Source organism: Bombus impatiens, unplaced genomic scaffold, assembly GCF_000188095.3.
Source record: "Bombus impatiens unplaced genomic scaffold, BIMP_2.2 scf_0129, whole genome shotgun sequence".
In the NCBI taxonomy this organism is placed as follows: domain Eukaryota; kingdom Metazoa; phylum Arthropoda; class Insecta; order Hymenoptera; family Apidae; genus Bombus; species Bombus impatiens.
The window spans coordinates 1,503,999-1,526,305 of NT_176548.1; the positions used below are offsets into that span (position 1 = coordinate 1,503,999).

The window sequence follows — 22,307 nt, forward strand, 5'->3', positions numbered from 1 at the left end:
GGAAAGTTATATTTCTTGGTTTTCAAAATGGATCTATTGGTGAATCTAAATTTTTTTACACAATTTCACTTTAACGAATTATAATAAAATAAATTATATTAAATATAATATAATATAATAAATTATAATAAAATAAAGAGTTACAATTTATGAAAAAGGAAATAAAGATAAAATATAAAATGATAAAAAAATAATAAATGAAATGAATATCACTATTAAAAGTGTATCATTATTCATGTGTATGAAATTATGTGTATAACATGGTCATCATATTTGCAATAATTACATCGCGGTAATATTATTATATTATGCTTAAGACTATTTTCTCAATTATCATTTGAATTTCATAAAGTAGTGGTAATTTTCCTTCTTTATATAAGTATGTATAAGTATCATTTACATAAGATGTTTATTTCGTATCAAACGTAACAATTTAGTTTTTAAATCCAAGGAGATATTAAAACGTATGGTTGTGTTATCCAAATCCAAAATATTAGTGAATTATGAGCTTATTGTCTCCCCCGCTTCGTGCTCCTTTTTATTGCTTTTTGAAAAACTCCCAATTTTCTAATGGTTTGGAATGGTATCTATCAGTGTTTTAACGCATTTGCTGGTTACATTACTTTAATAAAAAATTAAATATTAAATTAATTAAAATGGTTTTTTCGTATTATATGTATATTAGAACTTGATTTCGATTAGAATTTGCGACAGTTACACTTCAAGATTCAGAAGCTTATACTTGTTTAGCGTGGTATTATTTTTAACATGACAAGAAATCGCAGTATACATAGTACATATATACAGAATAAGTAACACATATGCAACCTAATTTAGATAATATTGATAATAAATGACTAATAATGGGAAGCTAAATGCGCATTTATTAATATTTCTATTTTACAGTACTCTTCAATCAATATCACGATATTTTACGAAGTACTACAATAAATATTAATACATTGCTTTTACTTTTTGTGTCATGAAAAGTAACAAAGCAAAGCAATCGAGAAGTTATATAAAACATATTTGAATGTAAATAAAGAAGAATAACAAGATTATGGGAAGAATACATGCTACAAAGGATGTTATTCGTTTTTATTGAAACAATGCAAAAAGGACAATGTTAAGAAAATATTGCTGCATATTTTGTAGATGAAAGTACCATACCAATGTAGTATACCAATAGGTTTTCTACAGTTGAATATATTTATATATTTGATTAATGGTAAATAGGTGAAAAGACGAAACTTGAAATTTGGTTATTGTTTTTTTATAGCGGCAATACTTTCTCTTTATCTTGGTTCGTTATCACGGTGCGTAATGCATTATACATATGTATATCGTATCTATGGAACATATACAAACATTGCGTATAGTATGATTCACACTGGACTTTGCGCGTATTTTTTAATGGTTTCTTTGTTACAATATATCTTTGTTTTCAATCATGTAAGCTATCATAGAGGAAGTTATTTCTTAACGTATATGAGTTTTAATTACAAGTTACTTCGTTTCAGAATGTACAAATGTATAATGTACAATATCGTTATAGTACCACCCGATACATTCATGTATGTATAATGTTAAGAATAGGGAAGCGGTTAAAGCTATTTCAACTTCAGTCTTTTATAACGATCTGCCGTGTACTGAGCGTTCGACTGTCCCTACGAGTTTTCCCATTCAGTGACTCTCTTTTAAAAAGAAAACCGTATGGCTTTATTAATGTTTTAGATCTTCAATAATTTTAAAATTTGTGTTGCTCTGACTATTACACGTTTATTAACTCGTCTTCGATAAATCTTGCTGCTATTTCCAATTATATGTATTTGACTTAATTAATCGAGTGAAATTTATCTAAACGGATGCTCATACTTCATCGATTTATCCATAAAAATGTTTTGTAATCATTTATGAAAAGTTCGTAAAAGGTTATTGTTTATCATCGTCAAGCTCGATCACAAATAATTTCATAGAACGTAATCGAGTTTTTTAAATGTTTGAAAATGTTTTTATAAACTCACTAGGGAATTTTTAACGCGGTAAGTTAGTCAAGGTATGAGGAAGGTACTTACATATTTTGAATAATGATCTGAACAAAGTGGATATAAATTAGTGAAACTACTGATCAATCATGTCCACAAAATCGGAGTCCAAGGAGAAGCAGAGCAGCAATGGAATGCAAAACACCCCAGTATCACCATCATATTCAAAAATAACAACCCCTATTGACATCGAATTCAATGACTTAACTTGTACAGTACCTCGTGGTAGAAAAGGTACGATAATATAAACATTGCTATACTGTTTGAATACAATAGTTGAAGCATTCAAATTTTATTTTATAATTTAAGTATTAAATATTTTCTTATGTTCTAATAGAACAAATATGTTTAAAATAAATATATATTGCAATTTTTCATTTTTTTATTTAAGCTCCGTTTCGTCTGAAACATATCCGTGAAAAAGTATATTCGATATTCTATATTGCAATTTTAATAATATGCTTTTAAAAGAAAGATAATAATAGGTTAAGAACTCAAAAATGTCTACTCGAAACATTGATTCTTTAAAAATTTCTTAAAATTCCTTTCCAAAATTCCTTAAAGAGAATTATTCTTATAAAATTATCGGGTAAAAAGATTCCACAAAAATCTTTTTGTTTTGTTGTGGTTTTAATCGTTTTAGCGCTGCATTCACTCCATGACTTATTTTCTATAGTTCTATTATGTTTACAATCTTTCTACTTACAAATAACAATATCATACTTGAATAAAACATCTTATTCTTGTTTTATTTTATTTAAAGTTATAATTAAGCGCTTTTAAATAAGAAAAGGTATATTCGTTTTGAACACGATCGAAGACCAATTTTTTAAACAAAGCATGCATATTGTATAGAATGGAATTGTTTAATGCGTAACTCACAATCAGTTACAATTCTAAAAAGCAAAAGATGTAAATTAAGTTAAACACATCAACGCTATCATGCTTAAGCCAATCGATTTGGTAAAGGTACAGTAGATGTTATGTAATACGAAAAGTAAATATATATTAGATAATCATATTTGAATCTACGATAGCAAAAACAAATTTTATTGCTGTATAATTTTTTAATTATTGGTATTACAGTAAACAAGTTAAGTATGATACGTTAATACTTGTTCGCGATAAATCTTATTAAAATAGGTATTTTGACATGCAATAAAACATTAGGAAGATAAATTATTCACTGATTCGATAATTAAATAACTAAAATAAAAAGGTCATGAATTAATTCATTGGACCTTCAAATAAAAATGTGTAGTTTTATATAATACAAGATTAGATTTTAATATCTTTCATCACTTCAATATGATAAATATGTATCGTATGCAAATAATTAAAGGACTGTGTAGAAAAATACTAAAATTATTCAGGGAACTATATCATGTTATATGTTCTTCGAAATCTTGTTTAATTATGTTACACTACTTGTTTATCATCGGATATTATCAGAAAACTACACATAGAACTTTCATCTACTTTTCATCTCGATAGTGTATCTGCTAACCTTGCATTCTTTTTGTATAATATTGTAAAATAATGAAATGTTCTATTCTCATATGTCTTAGGTACAAAAGTAATATTAAGAGGAATTTGTGGACAATTTAAATCTGGAGAATTAACCGCTATATTAGGCCCATCAGGCGCCGGAAAATCCACCTTGTTAAACATTCTCGCAGGATACAAGTAATGTTTCACATAACTAGAATAAAGTACTTACATGTAGTGTAATAAATGCATTGAGCAATTGTATTCAAATGAATATATGAAAGATTTATCGTCACGCTGCGTTATCCGTATTTTAATTAAGTTTAATGAAGTTTAAATTAGACTATTCTGCTTAAAAGAACAATCAGCATGTCAAAGGTCATTGACCGCACGGTTTACGTCGTAGACTTTACAATAAATAAGTGAATACTTTGTCTAAGTCAAGATCGATAGATTAGCTGCTCGCTATTATAGATACATGACTAACAATTTTATTTTCATCATTTTTTACTTTTTTCGATTTCAAAATCAAAGCTAACGTTTTCAGATCGGCTGATAGTGTTACGGGACACATAAGTATCAATGGACAAACTCGAGACGAGACTTATTTTAAAAAAATATCGTGTTACATAATGCAAAAAGATCTTCTTCAACCATGGCTTACAGTGCAAGAGGCAATGCAATTTGCTGTAGATTTGAAACTTGGCAACATTTCCCAAAAAGCAAAATCGATCGCTGTAAGCATTTTACGCGTTAGCGATACAATTGCATAAGAACAAAAACATATTTCTTTCGTATGGTGTATGTAAAAAATATCAGGAAAAATCTGTTTGATTAAAAATGCGATTCTTGTATGCAATCTTAAATTATGTTCTCAGAATACTCAGAATACGATGCATTTGATCGTGCACAGTATTTATATTCTCGTCGCGCACTCGATGACAGTCTTGAAACAAGAGATCCAAACATTTCGACGTAATAATACTAGCTTTTTAAAAATTTGTTGAAATCTATGGATTATTGACATAGTATCAATCCATTATATCCACTACTGAACATTTACATAATTTTAGATAGATGAAATTCTAAATATTTTGCGATTACGTCATGCAAAAGATACAACTACCGAATGCCTATCGGGAGGCGAAAGAAAAAGACTTTCGATCGCTTTGGAACTCGTGAGTAATCCTCCTGTTGTGTTTCTTGACGAACCAACTACGTGAGTACTTTATATCGTTTATTAAGAAAGAAATAATGAAATTTCAATGTTTGCTCTACAATCCACCCATTCAATTTCTAGAGGACTAGATGAAATATCAGCTGCACAGTGTACCGACCTTTTAAAATCTTTGGTGCGACTGGGGAGAACGATAATCTGCTCCCTCCATACTCCAAGTGCAAGCATTTTCGCAAAATTCGACCACATTTATGTTATAGCCGCTGGCCAATGTATCTATAGAAGCACTGTACATAATCTGGTACCATTTGTTCGACAAATTGGTATTGAATGCCCGAAACACTACAATCCTGCCGATTTTGGTAAATAATAAGCTAATTAACTTTATTTATTGACTGAATTCATATATCGCTCGAAAACTAAACTGTTATCGTTACAGTGATAGAAATATCTGCGGGCGAATATGGTTCAGAATGGATAAGTCGAATGATAAATGCTGTGGACGCAGAATTTCCTATCGTTCCTGTTTCTCGACGAACGAGGTTCGAATTTCAATACAAAGCAAAAATATCGAAAGTGTCCTGGTTCAAACAATTTGTTGTTCTATCAAGAAGAATGTTATTACAGTTACGTAGAAATAAGGTGCAAAATAATTATAAAATTGAATGGATGGAAGATTTTGGAAGAAAAACGTAACGTAACAAATGCTTAATATTTTGCAGAGTTATATGTACTTAAAAATAAGTTTATATATATTCCTGGGCTTCGTCGTTGGTAGTTTATTTTTAAACATTGGAAACGATGGGTCGAAAACCTTATCCAACTTTACTTTCTGCTTTGCTTGTTTGATAATTCTCCTCTATGTACCTATGTCACCGGTATTAATGCACTGTAAGGAAACAATAATTACATGAGGTGAATCGATGATTCTTAATGTGCGTTTATTTAAAAAAGATAGGTTGAACTTCCTAATGGATAATAACATTATTATACAATTAAAAATTAATTAATTAACAAATAATTAACAAGTTGCTAAGAATCCTTTGAATGGTAGAATATGAAAGAACCTCCGACCGAATGTTCTACTACATTTTCGATCGATTATCCTCTATTATCTTACCAACTTTCATTGTTGTTTTCTTCAAATTCGATTATACTTTTTAGCTAATTTTAAAATTACAGTTCCTTCGGAAGTGCAATTGGTTAAACGAGAATATTTCAACATGTGGTACGATTTGAGTCCCTATTATTGTGCATTTACAATAGTTAATATACCTGGACAGGTAAGAACATATTACAGGTAATAGGCATATTGGATTTCATCAAAAGTTATACAATATGGCAACTTTATAAATTATTTAAAAGTGAAACAACGTTCTAATCAACAAATCGACGTTGCAGATATTACTATCGTCGATATATTTATTGATAGTATATGTGATCACAAATCAACCTCTGGAGTTGTCCAGATGTGCAATGTTTTTTAGTATTTGCTTCATGTGCGCGTTTATCGCAGAAAGTATGGCATTAGTTATTGCCAGCACACTGAACATCGTAGTATGTTTCGTATTACCCCTTTATTAGTAATGATAATACTATAACACCGTGAGCTAATTGACGATTACCAACTAATATTTCGAAATCTTGACTATTCTCTCTGACGTTAATTATCTTCTAGAATGGTACATTTGTTGGGCCTGCAATTTCCACTCCACTAGTGTTGGTAGCTATACAAGGAATCGGCGAAACGGAAAGTTTATCTATCTATCGTAAACTCATAATGTATCTAAGTTACATTCGATATGGTATAGAAGGTCTTCTAGTTGCTTTGTACGGTTACAACAGAGAAAAGCTATACTGTCCGCCTGCAGAAATATTCTGCCCCTTCGGAACACCTCGACAAGTTTTACTAACAATGCGTAAGTCTCCTAAAAGTACTTAAAAGACTTCAAAATATATTATTTGCTGTAATTCAATGTCTTAATTATTGTTTCAGAGATGGAACATGTGGTTTTTTGGGTTGACATTATCGCTTTAATAATTATCCTTATCTGTCTAAGGGCTCTCTCTTATTATTTGCTTAGACAACGACTTAATCCAAACAAAATGTTTCAAGCACTTCATCTCATTGGAAGGATAATAAAAAATCATTTTAACATCGACAATTAAAACCTAGTCTTATTTTGTAGTATAAATATACGAAATATTATTTTCGAAAAAGTAATCGATCTTTTATCATTTTTTTCCGAATGTGATGAAAAGAAGATCACGTAATTAAATTTAATTTAATGAACTTATATTGTAATTACATATAAGCAAATCCATGGCTACTAGTGATTTTAAATGATTTTGTTCATTCTACCACTAATTAGGTGCAATCAATAAAATGATCTGAAAAGCTTAAAGTATTACAATAATAGAATTTTATTTCCTTTTATTTCATTATTGGATATATTTTGTAATACTAGATGCAATATTATAAAGAGATTGATTTATAAAATGTTAATAGAATAATCTACTGAGCCTCTTCATTAATAAAGCAGTAATAATAAATAGTAATAAATAAGTAATAATAAATAGCGATAAATGCATAATAGTGAAGAATCATTAATAGCCCTCAATAAAAAGTTGTTAATATATTACCATGTTGAAATTTCACAGAAACGCGAACATATTATACAGGGTGGTTGGTAAGTGGAAGGGGGGGGGGGGATTCTATGCGAAAAAAGAAGTCGAAAATATAGAATACAAATTTTTCGTTTGAGGCTTTGTTTTCGAGAAAATCGACTTTGAATTTTGACTCGGTACGCGTGCACTTTATCACGTCTCGTTATAACGGATCTCACTGTAGATCGTTGTCTCGATGGAAAAATTAAAAGAAAAGAAAAAAAATAAAAAAAAAAATTTTTATTCTATATTTTCGACTTCTTTTTTCGCGTAGAATCACTCCCTTTCCGCTTGTACCGCCAGTTACCAACCACCCTGTATATACATACGTTTATAGCATTGGCGTCGTCCGGTTATTGAGCGACGAAAATATTTGGAAAACGAAACGTTCACATACATGAAATGTATATAAAATAGAGTTTAGCAGATACAAATAAGCAACATATGATATAATCAAATAATAATGATAATTCTGTTATGACGAGTGAGGGTATATCGAAACACCCTAATGTAAATTTTATTCATGAAACAAACATACAATTGTAACATTAATATCTAATAATTCTTCCAATTCTAACAATTAATATCTAATATTCGAAAATAATTTAATATTCCTAACTTTTCTTGTAAATAAATGAGTAAGTTTTAAGAGAAATATAAAAAAAGGAAAGACAATTTTTAATAATTTATTTATAACCAAATTAGTAATACATATGTATCAGTTTCATCTATTGTTTGCTAATGCTAATTGTTATCCGATGCAATATTGTTTAACTAAATTCTTTTTTTTTATGATATTAAAAAGGACAAGGGCGGGAGAGGAGTCAAAGCAAAAAAGGAACAGAAATATTTATACTCTATACAGCTATGATTAACAAGGAGATGGCAAGAACTGTGAAATCTCGAATGAGTGTTCATTCAATATTTTAGGTTCATAGTAAACAGTCCCAAAAGAATTCGAATGCGTGGTTTTTTATTTTTTTTAAATTAATCAAAAATTATGTTCTTGGTACAGCAGTTTCTTATGTTTTAAATATTTTAATCACAATTTTCATCTGCAAAATTGTAAGAATATGCAAGCGTATTATAATAAATAAAAATAATCAAAAATTTATCAATATAAATTGTAAAAATTTAATATTTACGAAAATACAATATTAATATTAAAAGAATGTATAAAGATATAAAAATATACTTATTAATTTTTCTAAAATAAATTTAATAAACCATTAACTTCTCATTTTGAGGTAACTTAGTGTAATTATTGTGCGATTTTGTTATTCTAATAAGTGTTTTTATCGGATAAAAAAGTATAAACTTTTCCGTAGAATCGTACAATGAAATAGATTCTGTAGAGTGGACACATAGGCGATTATATCTCGTTTGTGGTGAATCTATGTAAATAGGTTCTTGTATATGCTAGCGTAGAACATCTTCCAGCATGTGACCGCTTGGTGTAGCACCTGTACTGTGGAAAAACTATAATAATTAGTGTAAACACGATTATATAAACAGGTCTTGAGACTCATATACCAAAGCCAAAGAGATTTCCTCTTTGCCGGAGCTTAGGAAAAATTATTCGAAAATTGAGTCGTAACTAACTTGTGAAAAACCAACATGGAAGAACATGGAAGTTCTCGTCCTGCGCACCTTTGACACGCAATGAATACCACAAACAGAGATAGGGACACTCTTTTCATTTCCTTCACCTTCGTAAAATCGTGTACTTTATTAATCTTTCATGATGATTTTTCACGATTATAACACGACTCAATTTTCATACGGTTTTCCCTAGCAAGTGTCGAGACCTATTTATATGATCGTGGGCGTCAGCACTTTCATTTTTTCTCTGGTAAAACAAAGGAAAAAATAAACTCAAGATCAAATCATCAAACGCCATCTTTTGGAGATATTGTTAACCAGGAGACAAAATAAACTAGAACTTGAAATAAACTAGATAATAAAAAACTAGAAATAAAATAATTAGAATTAATTTTAAAGTAGTGTTTCAATTAATAACATTAACTTGACTTACTCTTGTAACTAAACGTAATAATAAAAGTTATAAAAAAACAAAAACGAAGTATGTAATATTTAATTCCTGCCAAGCGACAATAAATGGTAATTATACTTTTATTTAATAATAATATTTTTGTTCTGAGAGTGTTATATATATCAATTTTTTTATTATATAAATTCATATTGTTGTAGAAATAAAAATTATATAAGTTGGAAATTTAATTGTATTTGTCTACGATAGATGGCGTTTCAATAGATATAAATGTTTCCTTCCTTTAAAGTTTGGTGTTCTATGTTCTTTACCTTCTATCAACGCTTCGAAGTGAATGTACTTTTCTTTTTGAGCGTGTACACGTTTCGTGTCGCAAGGCTTAAAGGTAAATATATGTATTTAAACGTAATTTATAATAAATAATATTGTTCATTTTAAGTGTGCCACCTATTCATATATTAAATAATTAAATTTATTTATAATATAATATATTACATTACAAGATGATTTACGATACAATAAAGATTTCATTATTCACGTGTATTTGTTATTCATAATTTTTCTAGTATAGTTAATTATATTATTATATTTTAAGTTTTATTATTTCAATATTATGTAATTGTACAAATTATTATACGAATAATTAATTATACAAATATCTTATACACTCTGTATAGTTAATAGTATCTGAAACGCAAAAATAGATTTCAGTGTAAGGAGACGTAAAAAATTATATTTAGATTCCTATATATCTAATGCTAATTATTTTTCTTGATAAACGAATGTTATTTGTTTCCAAATTCACTTATGTATAATACTAATATGCACTGTATATGATGATATAAATAATCACCATCTTTCGACTGAGAACTGTGATGGCAATTTCTTGCTGAAAGAAACTGATCAATATAAATAATGACGAGATATTAGATTCAAAAGAGCATTCAAAATGTGTTTCTTATTTCAGAATGCGTTACGTGGCCGCTTATCTTTTAGCTACCCTGGGAGGGAAAGCATCTCCTAGTCAAAATGATATTGAAAAAATTTTATCATCCGTTGGAATTGAAGCTGATACAGAAAAGCTTAAGAAAGTCATCTCAGAACTGAATGGAAAATCAGTAGATGAACTTATTGCACAAGGTACAACTTCTTTAAATTTAAATATTAACACATACATGTGTATAGATAAACTATGAAATAATTCAATGTTTAAAATATCTTTTTTACTAATATCTATAAAAGAAACAATTATTATGCGAGTCTGTCAGAAGTTAAATTAATCAGCTGTATTTTATATGAATTTCTCAATTTCATCAAGTTTCAGTTTTGTCAGATACACATTCAATATTTTAACCTTTTGCGCTTAATGACTTTCTTAGTCTGGTGAAGTAGCAACTCGAGATGATTTGCGCATATGTAATAAGTGTCTTACAGGTAACATAAAATGATTATATACACAAATTAACTTACAAGAACATTATATTCTAATAATTTATTTTAAAAAATTTCCGTTTTTAAAAATGTGATTTTGTAATATTAATTTCTGTATTTTTTGTATGGTAATTTATAAAGCATTCACCAAGATGCATCCTTACTTTGGCCAAAATTCTTCTTTGGTGACATTATGTCATATTTGCCAAATTGAATGTTATAACAATATTCTCCCTCTTATATCTTTCTTGCAGCATAACCGTTTGTTTCAGTTATTATTTGATTTATCGGTAAGAAATATCTTTAAAAAATTCAATGGTTCAACGTTTGAGGATACCTGTGGCCTTCCAGGTTTTTCATCGGCTATGAATTTTATTCTCGGCGGTATTTCGCTAGATTCTTCAAAAGGTGTCTATTCTGAATTATTAGGATTATATGGGGCATCACTGTCACTTTTGGATTTACTATCTACTATTCTAATCTTTCGATTTCTTACACTTAATACTATGTCACTATTTCCATCACTGCTTTCATTTTCTTTATCCTTCATGGATCGATCTTGTCTCTCAACAATTCAAAATCAAATTCATCTTCATTTGAACAAATTTCATTTCCAAAATCCATTTTTTAGGGCTTCTAAGCCACCAATCAAAATCATCGAATCCGAACTAATGTAGGAGACGTCAGAACCATGGTTTTGGAGGAGTTTGAGATTAAATATCTTTTATACCCATTTCAAAGTGTGACACTTCACACTTCCTAACAAAGAACATAAAGAGCTAAGGTACCTATTTTCGAAAAATACTGTGCTATCATTAATTGGCGATGATGAAATCTAACAGAGACTTGCTTCTCACTCGCCATTCGAGTTGCTGTATGAAATGCTGTAGCAATTGAGTCGCCTCTTGAGCGCAAAGGGTTAAGAAACAAAGGGCTTATTTTCACGAACCTATTTGTTACAAAGAAATGGCATAAATAATCGCAAATTTCAAGATATATTTTTAAAAATAATGTTTATGATCGCAATTTTTCTCTATTTTCCAATTTATAGAATTGATCAGTAAGGCTTTTAAATGACTTGTCTATATCTATTTTTATCTTAACATGGTTTGTTTTGTTTTGGAAATAATGTTTTGTCAAATTGATTAAAAACTGTTTTGTTTCATTGATATCAATGTATTAATATTATTCGACATTCTACTAACACAGGTCAGTTTAACAAAAAGATGTTTGATTCTTTCAGGGATGGAAAAATTATTATCCATGCCAGTTGGTGGTGCTGTAGCTGTTAGTGCAGATGCTGCACCTGCAGGAGGTGCAGCAGCCCCAGCTGAAGAAAAGAAAGGTAAATGTTATATGACTATATAATACAATTAGAAATTATATAAAAATTATTCACATAATTTCTGTTTACAGAAGAGAAAAAACCAGCGAAAGAGGAATCTGAATCGGAAGACGACGACATGGGTTTCGGTCTCTTTGATTAAAATGACCAACAATTATATCTGTATAATATTTGTGCAACATATGTATTATACAGTTTTGACAACAGCTCTGAAAATGAAATAAATTTTATTTTTAATTTATTAATACTTAATTTTATTAAATTGATACTTAACATACTTTAATTCAATTAAATCTTAATCATCCTTTTGTGTGTATATATTGTCGAATAGTTATAAATACCTATAGACCTCAAATTTTATGAATTAATATTGCAACATACTTAACGTACTTTAATTCAATTAATTCTTAATCATCTATTTGTGTCTATATATATATATATATAAGGTCTATACTTATAGACCTTAAATTTTCTGAATTGATATTGCAACATAACGTACTTTAATTCAATTAATTCTTAATTATCTATTTGTATCTATATATTGTCGAATAGTTATAAATACCTATAGAGCTCAAATTTTATGAATTAATATTGCAACAATCTTCGTGCATAGATATGTGATTCAAAACTTCAAATTCTTGAAAAATCATGTTATAATACAACTTTTAATTCTGATTTCTATTTCCTTTACTGTAGTAGTAAGCGCTAGTGAGACTGGATATTAATTTCCTATACGAGGAAATGTACATGATGGAAAACGTATACGTAATGTACTCAATTGTGCGCCGTTGCAGCTTCATTCATAGCAAGGAGTGGGGGTTGAGAATTGAAGAAAGGAAGGGGTGATGTTGGAGAGATTTGCTAGAAAATCCAGTTACGTGTATTCTTACGCTACCGAACGTTTAAATTGACGGAATTAAAAAGATAATTGTGGTTATTCGATATTCGGTTACAGGTCTCGTATAATGTAACTATTTGGATGCGTTTACAAACGTTTGGCAATATCAGAATATAGGATCGATCGAAACACTTTTGTACTTGAGGGACTATTTTTAGATAGAGGGGCGGTCATTGGCGGCCATGATGGGTGTCAGCGGCAAGTAGTGACGGCATTCACTTTGCGTCAGTTGGTTTTGTGCGCTGATGGTTGGACCGAGGTTTTTTGGTTGAGAAGAGCGCACTATAGGCCAAAACAGTTGTACATAGGAACGATAGACAGCCGCGATAGATTTTTCATTAGGTAACCGCGGCTGAAAAACCTCGAAAATTTTGGGAAAACATTAGGAAAATGACGCAGTTACTACCCATAAGGTTTCAAGAACATCTCCAGGTAGGTGACCTGCTTTCGTACCCGGCTCTTCTATTATTTCGACACGTCGTCAAACAGCTTCATTTTCGCCAACTACATTTTCAATTTCATTTTACTATTATAACGTTCTTCTAGAAAATTTTTAGCTGCCAGTTTTATTGCTGTAACGAGGAAATACAAATTCCGTTAAAATACTTTTGAATTGACATTACTTTGACAGGTATAATAGTGATCGCATGTTCGTTCGTTATACTAAATTTTTATCAATTTATATGAACGTTCGTAATAGGATATTTAGAGGTTAACTAATCATAATATTATTCTGTATAGCAGTGTCGACGAGAAAAATAAATTGATTTTTTTTATCAACGAGGGCCACGTCTACTCGACATATACGCCCCTTATTTCCGTCTTTATACATCGTGAATTTTCTAATTAAAATATTCGTTATGTTTCGCAAATCTCGCGATAGCAATATGGAATTAGATTATGATTCATTAATTCGTCTGTAATTTACTTCTTTATAATAGTGATTTGCGATTTCGCGTGAAATAGCTTTTAATTGCAATCATGTATCATTATGTATTTTTTATTCTACATTCCAGATAAACTGCATTTAACTAATCTATTTCTCCCATCTTCCTGAAGCTGATGAAATTAATTCCTAGCGTGAAATATAATTTAGTTCAATAACAATTTTTATTAAATTTTCAGATTAGATAAAAATCAATGTGGAACACTTTTATGCTTATTTATCTTAAATTAATTATTAAATATGTTTAATATAAAATTATATTAAAAGCTCCCTCCAATAATTTTGATACATTAAAGTTATTTAAAGAATAAGATATTCTAATTACAATTTATAGAATATTTAGATATATTTCAATTAAAGAGCTGTTTCTCAGTATAATAATTTGTTTTTGTCATTTTCTTTTTTTTAGCTTACAGCTGTTGGGATTAATGCTAACAATGTCAGCTTTAACACACTCACAATGGAATCTGATAAATTTATTTGTGTTCGAGAAAAAGTTGGTGATACTGCACAGGTAGTTATTATCGATATGAATGATTCTGCAAATCCAATCAGGAGACCTATTTCTGCAGATTCTGCGATCATGAATCCTGCAAGTAAAGTAATAGCTTTAAAAGGTAATAATTAATATAAAATAAATACATGGAACTAATAATAAATTTAGTAACATATTTTATTCTTACTATTAGCAATGAAAACTCTTCAGATTTTTAACATAGAAATGAAATCAAAAATGAAAGCTCATACAATGACAGAAGATGTAGTCTTTTGGAAGTGGATATCATTAAATACTTTGGCATTGGTAACAGAAACTGCAGTTTATCACTGGTCTATGGAAGGAGAATCTACACCGAATAAAATGTTTGACAGACATTCGTCACTAAATGGCTGTCAAATAATTAATTATAGAACTGATCCAAAACAAACATGGCTATTATTGATTGGTATTTCTGCTCAGCACAATAGAGTGGTTGGTGCTATGCAACTTTATTCTGTCGAGAGAAAATGTTCTCAACCAATCGAAGGACATGCTGCTTCTTTCGCCCAATTTAAAATGGAAGGAAACGCAGAACCAAGTAACTTATTTTGTTTTGCTGTCAGAACAGTACAAGGTGCAAAGCTCCATATTATCGAAGTAGGTCAACCTCCTGCTGGTAATCATCCTTTCCCAAAGAAGGCAGTAGATGTTTTTTTCCCACCAGAAGCTGGAAATGACTTTCCTGTTGCTATGCAAGTCAGCTCAAAGTATGATGTTATATATTTAATAACAAAGTATGGCTATATACATATGTATGATATTGAATCTGCTACATGTATATTTATGAATCGCATATCTGGAGAAACTATTTTTGTCACTGCACCGCATGAAGCATCTGGTGGTATAATAGGAGTAAATCGGAAAGGTCAAGTATTATCTGTATCCGTCGATGAAGAAAACATAATTCCATATATAAATGGAGTACTACAAAATTCTGAACTTGCATTGCGAATGGCTGTAAGAAATAATTTGTCAGGAGCTGAAGACTTGTTCGTCAGGAAATTTAATTTGCTTTTCCAAAATGGTCAATACGCGGAAGCAGCCAAAGTTGCAGCAAATGCTCCGAAAGGAATACTCCGAACTCCGGCGACTATTCAACGGTTTCAACAGGTACCAACTACGCAAGGACAAACATCACCCTTATTGCAATATTTTGGAATACTTCTAGATCAAGGACAATTAAATAAATATGAATCTTTAGAATTATGTCGTCCAGTGCTTGTGCAAGGTCGTAAGCAGCTTCTTGAGAAATGGTTGAAAGAAGATAAATTAGAATGTAGCGAAGAATTGGGTGACTTAGTGAAACAAGCTGATCCAACTTTAGCTCTTAGTGTTTATTTAAGAGCTAATGTCCCTAATAAAGTTATACAATGTTTTGCAGAAACTGGACAATTCCAGAAAATTGTACTGTATGCTAAGAAAGTTTCTTATACCCCTGATTATATATTTTTGTTAAGGAATGTCATGAGAATTAATCCAGATCAGGGTGTAGCATTCGCCCAGATGTTGGTCCAAGATGATGAACCCTTAGCCGATATCAACCAAATTGTGGATATATTCATGGAACAAAACATGGTTCAACAATGTACAGCATTTTTATTGGATGCTTTGAAAAATAATCGGCCAAGTGAAGGAGCTTTACAAACACGACTTTTAGAAATGAACTTAATGTCTGCTCCACAAGTTGCTGATGCAATTTTAGGAAATCAAATGTTCACACACTATGACAGAGCTCACATTGCACAGTTATGTGAAAAAGCTGGCTTATTACAACGTGCTTTGGAACATTACACCGATTTGTATGACATTAAGAGAGCTGTAGTACATACACATTTACTTTCTCCGGATTGGCTTGTAGGATTTTTTGGAACATTATCAGTTGAAGATTCTTTGGAATGTTTGAAGGCAATGTTGACTGCTAACATAAGACAGAATTTACAAATCTGTATTCAAATTGCAACAAAATATCATGAACAGTTGACTACTAAAGCACTGATAGGTATTTATAATTTGCTAATAATGTTATTTTAAACATATATTGATTTATGTTATTTATATTACTATGTATTGGTTTATTTACTTCATATAATCATTATTTTCAGATCTATTTGAAAGTTTTAAATCATATGAGGGACTGTTTTATTTCCTGGGATCTATTGTTAATTTCAGTCAAGATCAAGAAGTACATTTTAAATATATTCAAGCAGCATGTAAAACTGGACAAATTAAAGAAGTGGAACGAATTTGTAGAGAAAGTAATTGTTACAATCCAGAACGTGTAAAAAATTTCCTCAAAGAGGCAAAATTATCTGACCAGTTACCTTTGATCATTGTTTGTGATCGATTCGATTTTGTACATGATCTTGTACTGTATCTCTACCGAAATAATTTACAAAAATACATAGAAATTTACGTTCAAAAAGTAAGTTTCATTAATCGTCATTCTGCATCGAATTTAATATAAGAGTTATAAATTTTGTAATGACTAAACTTTACGACAAATAATAATTGCAATATAGTTTCTAGCTTTATTTATTATAATGGTGGTTTAATTTTAGGTAAATCCGTCACGTCTACCAGTTGTAGTGGGTGGTTTACTTGATGTAGATTGCTCAGAGGATATAATAAAAAATTTAATTCTTGTGGTACGTGGTCAGTTCTCTACTGACGAGCTTGTAGAAGAAGTTGAGAAGAGAAACCGTTTGAAGCTCTTACTTCCATGGCTGGAGTCTCGTGTCCATGAAGGTTGTGTTGAACCTGCAACGCATAATGCACTAGCGAAGATATACATTGACAGTAATAATAATCCAGAGAGATTTCTTAAGTAAGTAAATCTAAATATATCTTGACATAGCAAAAAAATATATTATATAAAATGTTCTTTATTAACTAAATTTTAATTTTACAGAGAGAATCAATTTTATGATAGTAGAGTAGTAGGAAAATATTGTGAAAAACGTGATCCACATTTAGCGTGTATTGCGTATGAGCGTGGTCAATGCGATAGGGAATTGATAAGCGTATGTAACGAAAATAGCCTTTTCAAAAGTGAAGCTAGATATTTAGTGAGACGTAGAGATCCAGATTTATGGGCTGAAGTTCTTCTTGAAAGCAACCCTTACAAAAGGCCGTTGATTGATCAGGTAAGTTTACAGTAAAGGAAAATGATAAAAGTAGCGTCAATAATTTTTTAAACATTTAATGAAAATTTGTTTTTATAATTTTAACTATGCTTGTATGCAATTGTTATGAAATTATCGAGATTTCTTTGTAGGTTGTACAAACAGCTTTATCAGAAACACAAGATCCTGAAGATATATCGGTTACTGTTAAAGCATTTATGACTGCTGATTTACCCAATGAACTAATTGAGCTTCTTGAGAAAATCGTACTCGACAGTAGTGTATTTAGTGATCATCGCAATTTACAAAATCTTTTGATTTTAACGGCAATAAAGGCTGATCGTACGCGTGTTATGGAGTACATCAATCGGCTGGATAATTATGACGCTCCTGACATTGCTAACATTGCTATTAACAATGAGTTATACGAAGAAGCTTTTGCCATCTTTAAAAAATTCGATGTGAACACGTCAGCTATCCAAGTTTTAATCGAGCAGGTTAATAATTTAGACAGAGCTTACGAATTTGCTGAAAGGTGAGCTATAATGAATTAAATTTGTAGAAAGTATCTATGTATGAAATTTGTAGAAAGTACTATGTATGAAATTTAACGTGAAATAGTATATTAATGAACTGAATAACATAATTAGTAGAATGGTTGATTGTAATTCATTTTTTAAAAATTAATGGTCTGTTCTTATAGATGTAATGAACCGCCGGTATGGTCTCAATTAGCCAGAGCACAATTACAACAAGGTTTAGTGAAAGAAGCCATAGATAGTTTTATTAAGGCTGACGATCCATCAGCGTATGTAGATGTAGTAGAAACTACTCATCGAACTTCTCATTGGGAGGATTTGGTTCGTTACTTGCAAATGGCTCGCAAAAAAGCGCGTGAATCTTTCATTGAAAGTGAATTAATTTACGCATATGCAAGAACCAATAGACTTGCAGATCTTGAAGAATTTATTTCTGGTCCTAATCATGCCGACATACAAAAGGTAAGTTTTATGTATACATATTAGATATGTAATATTTATTTATGTATATTATCTCTAAAACAGATATATTTATGTCCATAAATGTAAATTTATATTACTTGTTATTAGATTGGCGATAGATGTTTCGACGACAAGATGTACGATGCTGCTAAACTTTTGTACAATAATGTATCGAATTTTGCACGATTAGCTATTACGCTTGTTCACTTAAAAGAATTCCAAGGCGCCGTTGACAGCGCTCGCAAAGCGAATTCAACTCGTACTTGGAAAGAAGTTTGTTTTGCTTGTGTGGATAGCGGAGAATTTAGATTAGCACAAATGTGTGGATTACATATAGTCGTACATGCCGATGAATTAGAAGATTTAATCAATTATTATCAAGATCGGGGGCACTTTGAGGAACTTATTAATTTATTGGAAGCTGCTTTGGGACTTGAAAGAGCGCATATGGGAATGTTCACTGAATTAGCTATACTTTATAGCAAGTATAAACCTCAACGAATGCGAGAACATCTTGAACTTTTCTGGTCTCGAGTTAATATACCGAAGGTATACTATTAATTACATTTAAAATATTTGAATATGAACAAAATGGAAAAGAATGTATTATATTTATTAATAAAATATATAGGTACTCCGTGCAGCAGAGCAAGCACATTTATGGGCAGAGCTTGTATTTTTATATGATAAATATGAAGAGTACGACAATGCAGTCCTTGCAATGATGCAACACCCTACTGAAGCATGGCGAGAAGGTCATTTCAAAGATGTGATTACTAAAGTGGCAAACGTTGAACTTTATTACAAAGCTATACAGTTTTATGTCGAATATAAACCCCTACTTCTGAATGATATACTACTTGTACTTGCTCCACGCATGGATCATACGAGAGCAGTTGCATATTTCAAGAGAACAGGGCATTTACAACTTGTAAAACCATACTTGAGGTCGGTTCAAGCATTAAATAATAAAGCAATTAATGAAGCATTAAACGGTCTACTTATTGACGAAGAAGATTATCAGGGACTCAGAACATCGATTGATGCGTTCGATAATTTTGATAATATTGCGTTAGCGCAACAACTGGAGAAACATGAATTAATTGAATTTAGAAGAATTGCCGCATACTTGTACAAAGGAAATAACAGATGGAAACAATCGGTGGAACTATGTAAGAAGGATCGATTGTTTAGGTAAAACATTTAAATATTCTATTTATATGAGTTTTCATTATTTATTTCTATTTTCGTTATTCAGTATTTTAATTATTATGTTAACTGAATAGAGATGCTATGGAATATGCAGCAGAATCTCGCAATCCCGAAGTTGCTCAAGAATTATTAGAGTGGTTCTTGGAGAGAGGATCAAAGGATTGTTTCGCAGCATGTCTGTTTCATTGTTATGATTTACTTCATCCAGATGTTATTTTGGAACTTGCGTGGAGACATCGTATTTTACATTTCGCTATGCCGTATCTTATACAAGTTGCACGGGAATATATTACTAAGGTAATACCTCTCATAATTCAATATATTTAATTGCCAACATTTTATTATTATGATAATGACATATATTTTTTTAAAAGGTTGATAAACTGGAAGAAGCTGAAAGTCGCCGCATGGAAGAAACTGATCATCAAGAACATAAACCTATGATTATGCGTAAGTATTTATTTCTTAGTTTAAATATTTTTTAAGAATTTAAATAAATTATTAAAGAAAACTATAAATTAGAAATTTTTATAAATTGTACATGCGTGAAGATGGCAGTGCTATTTAAGGGGAAAATTTGTTTTTCTTTTGTTATGACGTGAACAATCTTTTTATAAATTAATCTGGAGCAAAAAATAAAGATTCACAACTTTTCTTTATATATATACGCTAAAGCAATTTCTTACAACATATAAGTCTTATTCAACAGAAAATTATGTAATTATTTTTGATATAATAGAAAAAAATTCTTGAAGAAATAACAAATATGTGTTATATATATTTTGTATCTTATCATATCATATGTATTTTCTATCTATAGCGGAACCTCAGTTAATGTTGACAGCAGGACCAGGTATGATGGCACCTGGTTATGCACCACAAGGCGTATATGGAGCACCACCGCAAGGTGTCTATGCACCACCTGCAGCAGCGTACCAGGCTTATGGTATGTGAAACACAATGTGCAACACGTTCAGTAACAGAGATCAACAAAATCTACTTTTCTATAATATCTAGGTAGAACAAGATTATTTCAATAGCTCACAATTATATAAAATGCTAAAATAATATCATTAAAGAGAAAAGCGTTGCCGCAAGATAATTGTAACATAAATAAAAATAATGAATTCAAAGTAAACTACAAAATATTTAAGCGCGAATTTCTAGTTTATGAGTAACATTTATAAAATAATTAATTTACTGTTAAAGTAATTAAAGAGTACACATTGACCATTGTTTATGGAAAAAAGGAAATAATCGTAATAAAAACAAAAAAAATACTTAAATATTTTACGAATTCACATCGTATAACGAATGTTTAAACGAGTATGCAATAGTAATAATTTTAGTAATCCATATTATATTGCAACATTCTACATTCTACCAATTGAATTGGGTTATTTTATGTTACTTCATAAAGTAACTATCAACATACTTTCACCGGAATATCGATGTATTGCGTACGTACGTGCCTTTGTTTAAGTATTGAAAGAAGTTTTAGTTTAAGATAATATAAAATTAACAATATTAAACAAAAATATTTGTAAGTTTCAATTCAATAAATGTGTCATGAAATTACACAGTGCTTCCTTTTTGGTAAAAGAAAAGAGGAAAATTGGGCTAAACATATTTAAGTGATTATTAAGAGAAACGATAAGTACTCAAAACTAACATATATTCATGTCCATCCAATGGAAAATGAAATATGGTGAAAATATTATTCTAATATATAATTTGTAGTAATAAAATAAAGGATCTATTTATTTAGATTCAATGAAAACGTTGTTGTCACAGTCAAATGTATGAGCCTCGAAATACCTAACAAGATAAATTAAAGAGAGCGGCATATATCAGTACATCAGTATAACAACAGTGCAAAATAAAGCTGAGAAGTCTGTAAACTGTATGTAATGTATCTAGAAATTTAAATATAGTATGATATGAGATACGTTTGTATGTCTGTCAGTATATAAGTTTAGTATCTGTGTGTGTTATTGTTGTGGCATGGATAAATAACAAATTTAGCATTTGATCAGGCAGCCAAAATGTGAAGTATAGAATAGTAATATTACATGCTTTCCTAAAGGAAAAAAAAAGAAAAAAGAATGATAACAAAGGTAGCTCTCTGATATATTCTCACTAGACAGAGAACATATTTAATCCATTGAAAATATAACAAACTTTATAACGATCTCGTCATATTGATGTATGGATATATGTACTGAGACTTGTTTATGCTGGCTTACAATATTATAATCTTATCTTTTTTGTACACGTTACATTAAAGTATTATAACACTTGTAAAGAAAACTCAGAGGTGTTATAAAATTATATGAACTAAGTAACAATTTTGTTTTACTAACGTGTTCATTTTTTTAGAAATATAACCAAGTTCTTTTTTTACTTATTGTATTTGGTTTACATAA

At 30.1% G+C, this 22,307-nt stretch overlaps 3 protein-coding genes, 1 long non-coding RNA gene and 1 other non-coding gene across 11 annotated transcripts; 4 read left to right on the forward strand and 1 right to left on the reverse strand.

The window, feature by feature from the left end:
- Nucleotides 1–141: 141 nt before the first annotated feature.
- Nucleotides 142–7,118, forward strand: LOC100746292 (ATP-binding cassette sub-family G member 1). Of its 7 annotated transcripts, none has more exons than XM_012381293.3 (12): nt 142–1,920; nt 2,028–2,279; nt 3,614–3,731; nt 4,081–4,270; nt 4,607–4,752; nt 4,834–5,072; nt 5,150–5,352; nt 5,433–5,601; nt 5,893–5,993; nt 6,112–6,267; nt 6,389–6,629; nt 6,707–7,118. In XM_012381293.3, the coding sequence occupies exons 2-12, from the start codon at nt 2,135–2,137 to the stop codon at nt 6,877–6,879; spliced, it is 1,881 nt and encodes a 626-aa protein (XP_012236716.1). In that variant the 5' UTR covers nt 142–1,920; nt 2,028–2,134; the 3' UTR covers nt 6,880–7,118. The 7 variants fall into 7 exon arrangements, with proteins under 7 accessions (XP_012236716.1, XP_033174791.1, XP_033174790.1 ...); XM_033318900.1 differs by having other exon boundaries at nt 2,057–2,279; XM_033318899.1 differs by having other exon boundaries at nt 142–1,452; nt 1,521–2,279.
- A 1,435-nt stretch (nt 7,119–8,553) lies between these two features.
- Nucleotides 8,554–9,262, reverse strand: LOC112212188. Its single transcript, XR_002945995.2, has 2 exons — nt 8,980–9,262; nt 8,554–8,840 (listed from the first exon to the last, which is right to left on the reverse strand). It is a non-coding gene; the product is annotated as an uncharacterized LOC112212188 (long non-coding RNA).
- Nucleotides 9,263–9,637: 375 nt separating this feature from the next.
- On the forward strand, nt 9,638–12,409 carry LOC100746527 (60S acidic ribosomal protein P2). The gene is made up of 4 exons (XM_003486653.4): nt 9,638–9,773; nt 10,356–10,528; nt 12,063–12,164; nt 12,236–12,409. The coding sequence occupies exons 2-4, from the start codon at nt 10,357–10,359 to the stop codon at nt 12,304–12,306; spliced, it is 345 nt and encodes a 114-aa protein (XP_003486701.1). The 5' UTR covers nt 9,638–9,773; nt 10,356; the 3' UTR covers nt 12,307–12,409.
- On the forward strand, nt 10,217–10,289 carry LOC112212190. The gene has a single exon (XR_002945997.1). It is a non-coding gene; the product is annotated as a small nucleolar RNA Me28S-Am982 (small nucleolar RNA).
- Nucleotides 12,410–12,999: 590 nt separating the features above from the next.
- LOC100746645 (clathrin heavy chain) lies at nt 13,000–21,023 on the forward strand. The gene is made up of 13 exons (XM_033318896.1): nt 13,000–13,494; nt 14,418–14,625; nt 14,698–16,545; nt 16,649–16,968; nt 17,105–17,370; nt 17,455–17,689; nt 17,821–18,203; nt 18,372–18,669; nt 18,778–19,218; nt 19,301–19,863; nt 19,956–20,178; nt 20,256–20,331; nt 20,702–21,023. Exons 1-13 carry the CDS (start codon nt 13,453–13,455, stop codon nt 20,833–20,835), a joined length of 5,037 nt encoding a protein of 1,678 aa, XP_033174787.1. The 5' UTR covers nt 13,000–13,452; the 3' UTR covers nt 20,836–21,023.
- The last annotated feature ends 1,284 nt before the right edge of the window (nt 21,024–22,307 follow it).